The sequence below is a fragment of the Gasterosteus aculeatus genome, chromosome 8 (genome assembly GCF_964276395.1).
Source record: "Gasterosteus aculeatus chromosome 8, fGasAcu3.hap1.1, whole genome shotgun sequence".
NCBI classification, from domain to species: domain Eukaryota; kingdom Metazoa; phylum Chordata; class Actinopteri; order Perciformes; family Gasterosteidae; genus Gasterosteus; species Gasterosteus aculeatus.
In genome coordinates, this window is record NC_135695.1 from 2,591,906 (window position 1) to 2,606,135 (window position 14,230).

Genomic DNA, 14,230 nt, shown 5'->3' on the forward strand with positions numbered 1-14,230 from the left:
AGCCAAGTAGGAAATGCTGCAAATCAACGAGCAAGACATTTCATGGCTCATCATCAACATTTCATTCCTCTTTTTTGATGTGAAAAAAGCGGGAGGCGCCGAAAAGCGCGTTGTTTGTATCCCTGTGAATTTCAACACTATGTCGACATTCATTGTAGATGTGAGGGAATACAGAAATAAACCATACCTGGTCCTTTGGGTTTTGGGTTGCTTGAAGGGAATGGTTCATTGCTTGTGAAGTGACTGGTTTGCTGCTGGAAGCATAAGAAGATTGAATGAAACATGGACTGTATTATTATTATTTTACAGTCTTTAGACCACTCAAAGCGCTCCTACACTACATCTCTTCATTCACACATCGATACACAGATGACCACAATAGGCAAAACCAAACTCTCGGACAAAGAAAACCTGAACTCAGTTTGTCATTGTTGGCTTGTTTGAATCATTACCAATGTCATCTGAAAATCTGTAGACATGAATTTAAAATTATATAAACTTGAACTTGGTAATGTAAAACGTGCACACACACCCATATCCAAACCAGCTCTGTCTAACCCTGATCCCCATTTAGAGACTGGGATACTTTCTCTGGAGAGCCACAGACGTTACTACAAGTTACACACTATTTGGTGTTGACACGGATTCCAAAAAAGATAATGAAAGTCGACCCTGACAACCAACCTTGCATCACAAAGGAGGTGAGGGACTGTATCAACAGGAAAAAACAGGCATTCAAGAACAATGACCACCTACGAGTAAAACTGTACAAAAGGAGTTGAACCGGAGGCTGAAAGAAGCTCGGGAAGGCCACAGAGGAAAGCTTCTAGTCCATGAACTCTTATAACTATGACCACAAATATGAAAAACGCTTACATGTGGTAGATGAACTGGCTGAAGCAAATGTTACAAGCAATGGCTTCTCTGCTGAATGCCACATGGTGCTTGATGGTATTGCTAAAGGATGTTGACAAGCTAGAGATTGAACATAAATCCAATCAATTTTAACAAGGACACAGGTCCAAATGGTATCGCTGCTTTATTAAAAACAAATTGGCAGCAGCCCGTTGCCCCCCTTTCACGAGGTCCCTAAACTGTCACGCTGTACCAACACAATGGAAAAAGGCATCACACATCCCCCCAAAACCTGCCCACAGGAGAATAATGACTTTAGACCTATTGCTTGAACCTCTGTTGTTAGGAAGTGTATAGAGAAGCTCATAGCTCTCTATGTCATGTTAACGGAACATTTTGCCTCTGCACCAAGCTCTAGGCCCGAGCATGTGATGAGCTCAACTAACACTGAGGATCATAAGTACATTTTTCAAAGTCTGGAGTTTACGTACGGATTGCGAGAGATCGGTTTGAATGGGCCAATGAGAAGACACCAATTAAAAACCATGAGCTTGGGCCTACATCCTGGTGTAGGCCCAAGCTGGATGCCTACATCCGGGTGTAGGCCCAAGCTGGATGCCTACACCCGGGTGTAGGCATCCCTAATGGTTTGCACACACACAGCAGAGAGGCACCGTTGATGCAACAGTCAGTACAGTGACTAAAGGACAGACTATTGTTTGTAGATTTCAGTTCAGCCTTTAACACCCTGCAGCCTCATCTTCCCCTGAACACACTGCAGAGGATGAATGTTAACCCCCTCATTACCAAGAGGCATCACTCATTCCTCACCAACCGCACCCAGCACGTCAGAAAAGGGTCAGGACCTTGTTGTCCTTGTTAATTACATGATAAAGTTCTGTTGATACAGCCATCCTGGGTCTAATGTCCTATACATCAGATACAAACTGTATACAAACAGATTCAGAACTTTGTAAAGTGTTGAGACAATGTATCTTACCTACACACTACACTACGGGTGTGTTCTAGGCAGCGTGAGACGATGTGTTGGCTGGTGACAGTTTGTGGATGGACTGTGTGCTTGTTGTTGTTAGTATTATTAAACAGCTGACACTGTCGGCCTCCTTTGGAACACTGAAAATCTGAAAAGTACCTTGGAAGGCAATGTGGCACTTTTACTGAAGGGGTCTGGTGAGGAGAAGGGATCCATCTTTGAAGAAGTCTTCTTGAAGAAGTCTTCTGATGTGGCCTTAAAGGGATCAGTCTCTTTGAACGGGTCTCCTCCAAAAGGATCTGCAGCGGGAAACAAGCGGGAATCAGCTTCCCACTGAAGCCTTTCTTAAAACCTTTCAATCAACCAGAGAACAAGACAAGGCATCCTGCAGACAGGTTACAGGTAATGCCTTGTGATAGGCACGAGGAATACTCCACATTGAGTGCAATCAATGAGGTACCAGCTGTTAGTTTGCCTCTGCACTAAACGAACACTGTGGATCCACTAAGAAGTCGCCAATTGAAAACCCACCAGCAGCACATAATAACTTGAAGGGTATTCAAGTTATTAGGTTCCAGCACACAATTTCCCCTTCTGCCCACAAACATGACTTGTTTATCTGCTGATGTTATGGATTGGTTTGGAAATTTGACAATAAAATGAGGTGTTTTGTTTTTACACTGAGTGGGCAGAGTAAAACCTTTAGGAAAAGGACGTGTGCTGGAGTAGTTTCACTGCTGTGTGAAAAGGGGAGATTTCTATCGCTGATCTCGTGTGATCCACTGAGAAGAGAAGTGAAACTCCACAATATCGCTGAAGGGGGAAGTGGGGCAGAAGGCATGGTTGCACACGCTGCCTTTTCACATAAGTGGAGGGACGTTGGTTAAGGCACCGGCTGTCAAGGGGGGTTCTTTGAAGGTTAGGACACAATGCATCAAATAACTGCTTTGTTAGATTCTGAAGCGGAGCACCAGAATACACTAGTTTACTTCTATTTTTACATTTGAATTTACCTTGTGCATGTTACAATTACTAACACGACAGAAAGAACTTACATTTACTTCATGATTACATGTGTTTTTAAAGGTCAGGGGAGAATATCGCACAGGTGCTTTAATAAGTTGGCGTTTTGCAGCACTATTGGATTATGAGGTTAAAGTCAGCGCAACCATGTACGAAAAGGTGGATTGAGAGCAGACAAACTACTTTATGTATAAACCCATGGACACTAAACAATGATTTGATAAATACTAATATTAAATATATTAGACAATGAACAATGCAGTCAACACATGCTGCTGCGTGTCCCCCTCCCACTCAAAGTACCTGTGGAAGTTGGTGGCTGCTTTGCAAAAGGGTCATGTTGGAAAGGGTCCGCTGAAGGAGAGGAAAACACACGGGACAGTTAGAGAGCAACTCAAGCTAAAAAACAACAGAAGCCGCGTGGAGCAGAAAGCAGACTGAAGATTAGGCGGAGTAATCACAGGGACTAAAGCGAGCAGCACCTTTGAAGGGGTCTGTTTTGAAAGGGTCCTCAGAGTGGAAGGGGTCAGTGTGGAGCTCCTGAGGCTGGCTGTTGAACACGGGCGGCTTCACTTTGAATGGATCCTCCTATGTTGAGGAGGAAATACACAAGGTATGGGTCATTAACGATCCCGTCCAGTCGGCCCGTCACTACGCATGTGTGCAGCATTAAGAGGCGCTTTGGCCTTTCAAGGAGCAGTTCTTCTCACAGGCTGTCTGAGACCGAGGTGTGTGACCTTCAACCCGCTAAAGGCAGAGGTCACTAACTGGTGGACCCAGAAGACGTCCCATCCAGACCAAAGCTAAAAAAAAAAAGACTGTTGTGATTTAAATGTGACGTGACTTTTTGACCGGCGCAGCTTTGGTCGTCTTTACAGCAGTGGCTTAAAGCACAGACCTATTGCATTCGAGTTAAACCATCCCACGTGATACTACTCGCGTCTTTGCATTGCAGGCCGGCCTTAGCAACGAGCTCACGGGATGAGAACCAGGGGGGGAATCACGCATACTGAAGGCCCTATGGCGTGTACAGGTCTCTGGCCCAGTACATAACCCGGCCCTGCATAATGGCGTGTTGTGTTGCACACCATTGAGTTTAAGGAAATGTCTTTTCTAGTCTTCTGACCCGTCAAAGTGTGTTTGCATCATTCACCCATTCATACACTGATGACACAGTGCCACCTGCCCATGAGCAACCAACAGCTGTGAAACATTTGGGTTAAGCGGCACACTGGCATAAACCAGAGGAAGCAGGAATCGAATCATCTGGTTGGAGGACCTGCTCGCCACGGACCTACAGTAAAAAGGGGGTTGTTGTGATTTGTGAAATGAATTGAGGTTAACAGTCAAATGTCTTTCTTCTGTCTGGGCAGTAAAGCTTTGGGTGCATGTACCTCAGTATTCTCCTGTAACCTCTCATCAGGTTACCGATCCAGGCCGTGCCCTCGGCCTTCTGTTCACACTAAGTCCACCAAAAGTTGTAATAAAACACAATTATCCCCAAACTATTTCCCACTTGGAGCAAGAAGTGCTGGAATCAACCTCAAGAGCTATTTTATAAGAATGTCCAACGAGAGCCCTGATTATAGCCCCTGTGCACACACACACACTTTCCCTTTAAAAACAGAGATTTTCTTGCGGCCAGGAGGAAGTCTGGACTGCAGCATTCCTCAGAGTGCGTTCTAGTACATTTCTTCAGGTGCCGGGCTCTACCTTGTTACGGTTCATTAGGAGACCCTGGGCCCGATGCACCGTCAATGCAGAGAGCTTCCTTACTGTGAGGGAGAAAATGATAATGGCCGAGGTTGGGCGAAGACACGGTTGAAATGGCAGAAGAGAAGTGGACATGCTGACTGCTGCGGAGCTACAGTCTAGATGATGATGGTCCTGCGCGAGGAGGAGGAGGGAGGAATAGTGGAACCCTCAAAAAAGCTGAAATCAAAAGCCTGTTTGCAATTTTGAGAAGGGAATTTATCCCTTATCAGCATTACAAGTAAACTAACGTGGTTGGCTGAAATAAATATTTTGACTCAAATTACTGTTTGGCACCTGCAGCCGTTAGTGAATCAGTTGCAGTTTACATCCATGTCTGTCCACATCACTTCATCAGGGAGAAGACAGAGAGGCCCTTTTGTGCTGGAGGTCCTGACCTGTGCCACTCTCACCATGGCGGGGAACCCCCCGTTCTCTCTGCTGCTGAAGCCCTCGCTCATGTCGGCCAGGTTGGTCATGCTGCCTCCGTGGGTTCCGTTCAAAGTGCTGTTGTACTGCTCGATGCTTTTGGACACTTCCTGTTGGCTGTCCTGAATCTGGGACAATTTGCTACGAGCCTAAAGGGGAGGGACACACACAGGTGAGTGACAGCAGAACGTTTGGATACCACGCTGCATGGACCTTTGTTGTGGGCCGCCGGCTGGAGTTAAACTTCTCATTTTAGCTGAAACACTTTAAGGTTACGTTAAAAAAAAGACAACCAGCACATACTTGTTGAAAGGTGCAGTCTGAGTACAATCTCAATGACTTACACACAATGTGCTGTGAATTTAGTCCATCAATTATTGGTCATGTATGTAAGCACAACTTACAATAGATACCAGCCTAGAAGTCAAGATTGCTCACCTCTCTGTGACCTTTGTAGGGAGGGAGCAACAGCACATTACAGATAAACTGAGGGTAAATGAAACTCCTCTTGTGGTACACGGGGCCCAAATACTGGATTATACAGTGCAACGATGCCCCCTGCTGACACTTCTCACACAGGTTTGCTACCTGGTTGATCTCGTCCTGCGTTGCCTTTAGGGACTTGATGATGGTCTCCAGTTGGATCTTGCCCGCGGTCAGGCTCTGCTCTAGCTGGTTCTCCTCCTGTTGCAGCCGGCCCAGGTCGGCCTTGGCCCGGCTCAGCTCCTCCTCCTGGCTCTGCAGGTCCGTCTCCTGACAATGTATCTGACTCTGGAGGGTCGATATCTGGAGGCGGAGGAGAGCAAAATCAACGAGTGACAAGCAAGCTTTTGAACGGCCGAACGTACAGCACGCCGGTGTCGCCCAGGGCTACGTTTTGATTATGAATCCTCAAAAGAGGACCCGGGAACCATAACGGACATTTCTGCAGCTGCAGTGGCTGTTTAAAGAGAACTACAGGGGAGGATGGCGCTTTGTCAAATAAATACCTCATTACTGAAAGATTAATACATAAATAAAATAAATAATGAAAACTTAAATGTGCAAGAACAATAGTGGAGAAAAGGTAAGATGAGCCCAAGAATTATTGCAGTCGGTGCGTTTGGTTCTGCACTCACCATCTGAGACTCCTCCTGGCACTTTATCTGCACTTCGTTCAGCATGTCCTCCAGCTTGTGCTTCTGCTGGTCCATCTCCTCCAGGCGGTCCTGGGCATCTTGTTTCTGAGCCTCCAGCTCCTGCAGGCTGGCCGTCTCTCTGTCTAGGTCATTCTGCATCTCCTGAGGGGACAAAAAAAGGACAAGAAGCCTGTGAAGGACAAACACGTACCAGAGCTAAGAATAAGGAGCGAGTAATCTGCACGCACCTGCACCTCGGCACTCTTGTGTCTGATGGCCTCCTCTGTATCCCTGATGTCTTGCTCCAGAGTGTACTTCTCCCTGACACACACACACACACACACACACGAAGAACCAGACCACTGCTGTGAACACATGGACATGTCGAGTGTCACAATGTTTCTGTGTGAGACATTCTATAGATATAAGAATCCCCTTTTAATGTATTTGAAATTGATCATTTGTAATTGCAAAAAGGGGCTTTTAACAATATTTCCACACTTCGAGATTCAATTGCGATCGACTGTTGGTCGCTTAAAAAAATAATTTAAAAAAAACCTCAACTGTTGAAAGCATGTGTGTCTTGTCATTGTTAGGCTATGAGCTGCCCAACACACTCAGTACCAAAACACAGATTTATTTTATGCTATGGGAATAAGATACATTCATCATTCTATTAAATGCTTTTTTATGCTGTAGAGCAGCACAATATTCTTTTGGTAGGACAAAGACTCCTTCAACTATTTAGTACACACAAAGTTTTGTAATTTTCGGAAGGAAATGTGTTAAGAATCTAAATACATGTCGATAGAGGATTTGCTGGCTGTAATTATTGGTGTTCCTGGGCCGTAAAAGACTTTCAGCGCAAGAAATGACGATGATCCTGTGTGTGTGTGTGTGTGTGTGTGTGTGTCAGTAGGTTAGACGGAAGGGCAGCCCAGCAGCCAGGGAGTTTACCTGAGAGTATTCCACTGGGTAAAGGCAAGAGTGCTGACGCAGCATGGAGAATAAGTGGTGGACAAACAAAAAGTTGATAAAATACACATCCAAAGTGGTCGGTTGGCTGGATGGATGGGTGAAGACAGCAATAAAATGAGACAAAGCCAAAGATGAGCGATGAAGCTCATCGGACTTCAAATATACATCCAATTAGTATTAGATTTCTTTGCAGTGAAGGGATTACAAAATGAATTAGTGATTCTCCCACACTGCTAAACGTGATTTTTAAATAATTTGCACTCTACTGGCAACTTGAGGGCTATTGCCTTGATTGCATCGAGTTTGGACCAAATAATAAGTCAGCAAAGTAGAGAATTATGGGATGCACATGGCGGGATTACGACGGGTCTGCATCACTTAACTCTGGGGATTCAAACTCGTTTTAGGTAATGGGCCACTTTGATCTCAGGTCCGCCAGACCAGTAAAATCATAGGCGATGGTCCAGCCGAGGGGGGGGGGGGGGGGGGGGCACCGTCATTTTCAAGCGTGTCTCACACCCCTGAGGGTCTGTGTTTTAAATTAATGAGATTATAAAAGACCAAATTTTAAATCAGAGATTCTGAGAGATTGAAATGAGCACTTCTGTTTCCTGTCGTCATGTAAAACAAACCACACTGTAGTTAAAAGGCATTTACCTTTTAGTCTTTGGGGATGTAACATTACATGAGACGCTCTCATTTGACAACCTAACAATGATAGTACATTTTAAGAACGGGGACTAAATAAGCAAGCAAAACGTCTATTTAACCATCTGGTCTTTTGTGTGCAGCAACCTTTATGGTCCACCTTAGTAGGATTATTATATCGGCACAATATTAGATTTATAACATTAATACAAAACAATATACAAGTCGAGATATAAGGTTTTCCTCTGTGTGTGTTTAATCAGTTTGACCAGAGCTTCTCTCCTTGATTGGTTTGCTTTTAGTGCATGTGAGCTGCATTGAGGCAATATATAAGTGCTACTCTGATACTTAAAATAAAAGTAGTTTCCTTGTGTATCAGCCATTCGTTCGTTACCTCTGCAGCTGCGCGATCTCCTGGCTGATGTCATCCAGCTCTTTGATGCCAGTGAACTCCCCTGACCCGACCGAACTCGAGCTGTCCTGGAGAGGGACGGAGACAAAGACAGGTTGGCAAAGTGACGGCTATTTTGGGGGAGAAGTGCAGTGGGATAAACAAACGGAGCCATGGTGTGAACCAGGCCGAAGGCAAAGAGGAGGAAGAGAAGAGGAGCAGCACAGAGGTCGTGTCAGTGAGCGGGACGGGGTCGTCACCAACATGTAGGGGGGAGGGGGGGGGGAGGATAAACTGCCGACTAAAGGAAAGATTCCGGATTTTGCTGTTCCAAGTATAGAATTCATTAGAAAACACAAAGGTTTTCATGAAGGTGGTTTCCAACAATGTTCCACTACTTTGTTTGAGCGCATATGTTGTGCTCTTGATCAAACAGAAACCGCTGCGATCTGAAAGAGATCTCGAATCTTCCCTTGATCGGTCGACAGGGAGAGACCATGTCACTGCACTGGAATGGAGAGGAAAGTCAAATGCTTTCCCGTAACTGTGACAGCATTCCGTTTACTACCCTGCAGGTCCATGTTACCTACCCACAACTTCAACATTATGGCCTGAGAGAGGAGGAAGAGGGCCGTTAGACACATCGACAGCAGCAAACAGGAGTTAACCCTACATATCTTCTATACAGGCTCCCCTTTGGGGTTATTCCCATTGTGTTCAACTACAAAGCAGAATCTAAATGGATATTTATTTGGATTTAATGTGAGGCAACTGCTCAAAAGTAAATATTGAAGAAATTCTTCCCATATTAAACTAATAAAAACTGCACTTAAATCCTATATACCGGTAGATTACTTTGAATTTAAGAATGAAACTAGAAAAACACCAAGCGGGCAAACACATTTACAACGCACAGTATATGGATTCACCGCTCCTCCAGCTTTACATTCACATTTTAAACCCCGCTGGTAGGTCTTTTGCATATCTGGAAATTGGTATAATTTCAAGATAATATGCCAAGAGCAGCAGAAGTGTGAGGAGGAGAAGGGACGTATGGACTCACCCTTCTCATCTCAGACAGAGCCGCCATCTCAGATCCCACTGGGGTCATGTATCCTGACAGAGTCTGCAGACATGGAGAAATGACCTCAGAGACAACAATGATGTGCATGTTGTATGTGACGTGTAGCTAAAGCCTAGTTTGTGGTTATGCGTTTTCAGAGAAACGCAGGGACACGAACACGCAAGAGCCCCTTGCGTGTGTGCGTCGACCAATTTTGTATTTTGTGGTTTGACGTTCGAGGGGTGCACAAGTTGTGGAGCAAAATATGGGACAAATATAATAAAAAAGGCGATAAAAAGCAGCAGTGGCGATGCACGGGGTGTGTGCACGGGACCCACAGGTACAGGAGTGCCTCTCTCTGAGGGGGGGATCATGTCGGCGGTCAGGGCCTGTGGGGGGTCGACGCCTTTGCTGACTTTCTGCTGGATGAGATACATGGCGAGGGCAAACTGCTCCCGGGTCAGCTTGCCGATCTGCCTGGTGTCTGCCAGAGCCCTGCAGGGGGGGGGGGGGGCACACACATGGGTCAACCCATTACACAAGCACAGCTGGACCAACAAAAAGGTCACCTCAAGAAAGCATTAGCAAGGAATCAAATAAAACAAACAAGTTTACCAAAACTCTTGCTTACTTTGAATAAATATATTATGATTTGGAAGCAAATCAAACCCAATTCACTTGCTTGCTTATTCATAGTCACCAAAGGCACATTTATTGGTCTGACGTCCTGCTGTATTTCCTCAATTTGCTCCCAGTAATCTGTTTCCTAAAAACATCTGTTAATGATCAGAACACCAGATCCACAGTTCTCCGGAGCTACAAAGACAGGCTGTACGCAAGAAAACAGCTGAAAGCACTGAAGATTTGAAGATTTTCACGTAGGACGGCCGGGCCTCGGTCATCTGAACCAGCGCAGCTGGTCAGCAGACACATTTGCACGAAGCACTTGGAAAGCCGATAGCTGTGCTCACGTAGTGCGACATGGTTCATAAACTGAGAGGGTGTTAGATTTGAACTTGGACCTGTTGAGGATTGAACATTTTAGCACAGGGGATTGATTTCCAACAGTAAATGGCTTTTCCTTTGTGAAGCATTTCTGACAGCCTTGATTCTAATGGTACCACTTTCCAAACTATCAATGGTTATTTATTTAATAGAGTTTAATGACCCATTTTGAGCAAACTGTCGGGTTGCCAGGTTGTGAAAACCCCCTTAACCGGCGAGAACACATGGCCACTTGCGTAACGGTCAGGAATGGAACATGGGTGAGCTTACCATATGTGGGCCAGGGCATTCTGAGACAGTCCAGAATGCATGAAGATATCCTTCACTTCATTCCCGCTGACAAAACCGTCCAGATCAGCGTCGGTCTTCAGGAAGATATCGTCATAGCGCCCGCGGTCCGACACTGGGACCACCCAGTTCAACGAATGCTGAGACAGAGACGGAGGGATGCATTTCTCTCTTGATAAAAGGTTAGTTCTACAGAGATCCGTTACCGGTCAGATGGTTCTTCACCGGAGATCGTTGTCACAGCTCAGAGTCATAAACCTCAGTGGTATTTCAATGTGTCAGATCAAAGGTTCAAAAACACATGAGTGCATGAGCGCAGTTTGTGTTTTTACTGATGTGGGCGTGTCAGTAATCACCTGTCCAGACTTGAGGGAGTGTTTGGGCGACAGGCTGCCGGTGCTGTTGAGGGAGTTCATGCTGCCGTGGGAGGGTGTGGAGCGTAGCGAGTCTTTCGGGGGTGGGGGGCTTGCAGGGAGCCCAGGCATTGAGCCGGCCACCGAGCCCAGACTCTTCTTCCTCTTAGATAGAGGGATGAGGGCAGAGGGCAGGAGCGCGGGGACGGGCTCCTTCTCCAGGGCCCGGTACACCAGGTGCATGGCCTGGGGAAGCGCACGCTGCCGTCAATGCACACTCACTGCTCCAGGTGTGAACACGTTGTATATTCTCAGGCCATGGGGAATCATAACGGGGGGACTAGGAAGAAGAAGGAGCTCACCACTGCGAACTCGTCCCTGTCCAGGTGGCCATCTTTATCAATGTCACTCAGGTCCCAAACCTGGCAGCAAGTAACACACACAAGGCCAGGCAGAGAAATGAAGAGGCGGGACAATCACAGATTGTCGGTGTCGTTACCACAAAACCGCTTCACCTGCAGGACACATCTCATTCTGGCTCGAATAGTTTGATCTTTAGTCGAGGAACCAACTAGCCTAATTCAAAACCTTAAAACAAAAGCTAGTCCACACCTTCCCGAGGATATCCAGGGGTAGCTTGGAGTTGATGAGCACTGGTTTCACCTTCTCCCCCGACAGCAGGCCATTGACTGGAGCCAAACTCTCAAAGATCCCATCAAATTTACTCTTCTCCTCGTGCTGCAAAGGAGAACACGCGGGAGTTGTGTAGAAAGACGGATTCAAACATCGTTAGACTGACTGAGCCGTTCTTTGGACCTGACGGAAGAGCTCAAGCGAACGCACACAATGATTGGTTTCCTCCACATTGAATACGAGGTACTATAATGGTTCAATTAAAAACAGTTCATGTGGCAAGCGGGACATTTTACAGTGTAAACAACAAACTTCAGAAAACGGTACACGTATTCGTACTTTAATTAATAATAAATATAATTTGTTGTAAAATGGTCTTTCGGACTCGCAAAAATAAACAGAGCTTAGGAAATGCAATTTAGTTCTCCTTTGTCTTCTATGAGTCAATGACTCTAATGACTGTGTGTGTGTGTGTGTGTGTGTGTGTGTGTGTGTGTCTCAACACACCCTAACAGCCCAGTGTAAATCGCCGGAGGCGGATGCTGTGCTGCTTAGAGATGGACTGCTGCTGTCCTTCTGAAATCAGAGGAACCATAAATAGGGAACATGAATATAGAACTATAGAAACTAAAACGTTAAATGGCTTTTAGCCGTCATGATAACATCATACTCACAAACTTGGGAGGAGGGATTGTGAGGTTGAGGCTGGACAGACTGACTTCCTGACCGCTCTGGGCACAAGCCACCAGCCGCAGAGCTACGTGAAAGCCCTGAGAGAGAAAACACAGCACAGGCCTTCAAGTCGCTCTGAGCCGCTGCTAAAAGGCATGACACATTAATACAGCTACTGAAGAAAATATATATATAATCTGAAGAGTTTCCTGTCTGCTGTTCCCTTGTTTCTATTTGAACATAATTCCAACTGGGGTTATTTTATAAGATCAACTTGATGAGATGATGTTGTCATCAAGTCCTTCTGCATAATTGCATCCAGTCGGTTTCTCTTCTCTTATAGAAGTACACAGAGTACATTTAAGACGTCCCTACCTGTTTGTCCAGATAGCCTTTGCCATCAGGATCGGCCAAATCCCAAATCTGAAAACACAAACACAGAGCATTAAAGACTGAATGAGACCTAACGAAGGGATCCTGTGTTTATTGAGTCTTACTTGCTAAGTAGGTTGAAAAATCATTGAGTGTTTTTCTATCAAACTGCCCCCTTTCGTTTCCCATTAAGTTAGTGAACTCAGGGGAGGTTTCATGAAGTGTGGAGGTGATGAAGCTACAGCTGCTTCGGACCCATCGGTTACGACGCCACCCAAGAGAACCCCATTTCGACTTGGGGAACATTCATCAGCAGTCAGAAAGCTTGAATAAATGAAGGTTGAGGAGGCGATCCGGACACTAACAAAACGCTGCATTTAGGTCAGGGGACAAAGGAGCATTCAGGACAGACTTGTCAACTGGCATCAAGGAGGAGAGGCTGGAGGAGGACCTCTACACCAACAACACTGACAACCACAGGAGCTTAGGTCTGTGGACTGTGGGAGGAGGACGGAGAACCTGGAGGGGCCCACACAGACGGGACGCAGAAGGCGGCCCTCTTTACGGGTCAGCAGGAGGAGAAGAAATTGGCCCATTGATCATCCAATACAGAGCAGTTTAAAGCAGACCGGCACACAGGCGAGGTGGAGATCCACAAACTGCTGTACGAAACAAGCGCACCTCTCGCGCTGTCTGTGACGTAATCATTAAGTAGAGAGATAAAAGCGTGGGACTTGAGCCACTAAGTTACCGACCTTCCCCAACGTGACGTCAGGGAGTCCGGACTTCTTTAGGAACAAGGCGGCTTCCGTCGGGCCCACCCTGCCGGTGTTCCCCGGGTCCACCTGGAAAAACGCACATGTTTGAGCTTATTAGAATGTTTTCATGCTTCCACGTCGCACCGAACAATAACAATAGAGAACGAACCTGTCTGTAATAGCTCTCATATACGGGGTTCCCACTCGACAGCTGTGGAGAGGAGAGAAAGTCATTGCGCTGTAAACCAAAACCTTCTCGAATAAACCGTGTGAATTGCACTGATTCAAACGTCTAGATGGCTGAACCTTACGTTGGAGTTCTTATTCAAATATGTATTTGACGCTAATGTCGGGTGTGCTGAAAGAAGAACTCACGAGAAGACATCACGACCCAACTGGTGACTGCGGCGACACCACAGACGACAAGAACCGCTACCGAGCGACGCCTTGAGCCTGGACGTTAACACGGAGACTAGCGAGCACCGAGGCACTAATGCAGGCTAAGCCCGGGTTAGCCCGGGTTAGCCCTCTGCATAGCCTGCATGTAAGGAGCTCATGAGCGTGTTTATCTCCATCCTCCCACTGCTGGGCATCAAGGCTAGGCTAAGCTAGCTCAGCCGTTGCCAGATCAAACTTCTAGTGCTTTTTAAAAAAATAAATATGCGCGCACGTGACAGCGTGTCTCCCGGCGTGTGTACGGGGCACACGGTGCTCGTTACGTTTGAATGCATACTTAATAATTGCGTGTTACGCCGCATGTAACGTTGCACAGCTACACGGCTAGCTTTCCTCCAGCTGAGGCTAACGAGCCGCTACCTAACGGTCCTGCAAATAGGCCTGACAGCCTAAATTGACGGCTGCATGTCAAAGCCAGCTCGGCTTTTCTTTCAACTTATAT

General features: G+C 46.2%; 1 protein-coding gene across 16 annotated transcripts in view; it reads right to left on the bottom strand.

Moving 5' to 3' along the window:
* Positions 1 to 14,230, bottom strand: part of LOC120823689 (epidermal growth factor receptor substrate 15-like 1) — a 28,902-nt gene that overhangs the window by 14,479 nt on the left and 193 nt on the right. For 2 of the 16 annotated variants that reach the window (XM_040183895.2, XM_078107990.1), the window contains exons 2-22: positions 13,502 to 13,543; positions 13,330 to 13,419; positions 12,578 to 12,625; positions 12,205 to 12,300; positions 12,038 to 12,106; positions 11,510 to 11,635; positions 11,260 to 11,319; positions 10,901 to 11,143; positions 10,527 to 10,684; positions 9,590 to 9,746; positions 9,252 to 9,314; positions 8,192 to 8,277; positions 7,129 to 7,161; positions 6,420 to 6,492; positions 6,172 to 6,333; positions 5,642 to 5,839; positions 5,038 to 5,202; positions 3,355 to 3,460; positions 3,176 to 3,226; positions 2,009 to 2,148; positions 188 to 251 (exon numbers count right to left, since the gene is read on the bottom strand). In XM_040183895.2, coding sequence (XP_040039829.1) covers positions 188 to 251; positions 2,009 to 2,148; positions 3,176 to 3,226; positions 3,355 to 3,460; positions 5,038 to 5,202; positions 5,642 to 5,839; positions 6,172 to 6,333; positions 6,420 to 6,492; positions 7,129 to 7,161; positions 8,192 to 8,277; positions 9,252 to 9,314; positions 9,590 to 9,746; positions 10,527 to 10,684; positions 10,901 to 11,143; positions 11,260 to 11,319; positions 11,510 to 11,635; positions 12,038 to 12,106; positions 12,205 to 12,300; positions 12,578 to 12,625; positions 13,330 to 13,419; positions 13,502 to 13,543 — 2,230 coding nt within the window. Of the gene's footprint in view, positions 1 to 187; positions 255 to 2,008; positions 2,149 to 3,175; positions 3,227 to 3,354; positions 3,461 to 5,022; positions 5,203 to 5,641; positions 5,840 to 6,171; positions 6,334 to 6,419; positions 6,493 to 7,128; positions 7,162 to 8,191; positions 8,278 to 9,251; positions 9,315 to 9,589; positions 9,747 to 10,526; positions 10,685 to 10,900; positions 11,144 to 11,259; positions 11,320 to 11,509; positions 11,636 to 12,037; positions 12,107 to 12,204; positions 12,301 to 12,577; positions 12,626 to 13,329; positions 13,420 to 13,501; positions 13,544 to 14,230 lie in introns of all 16 variants that reach the window. The other 14 variants (XM_040183890.2, XM_078107989.1, XM_078107986.1 and 11 more) reach the window with 7 other exon arrangements.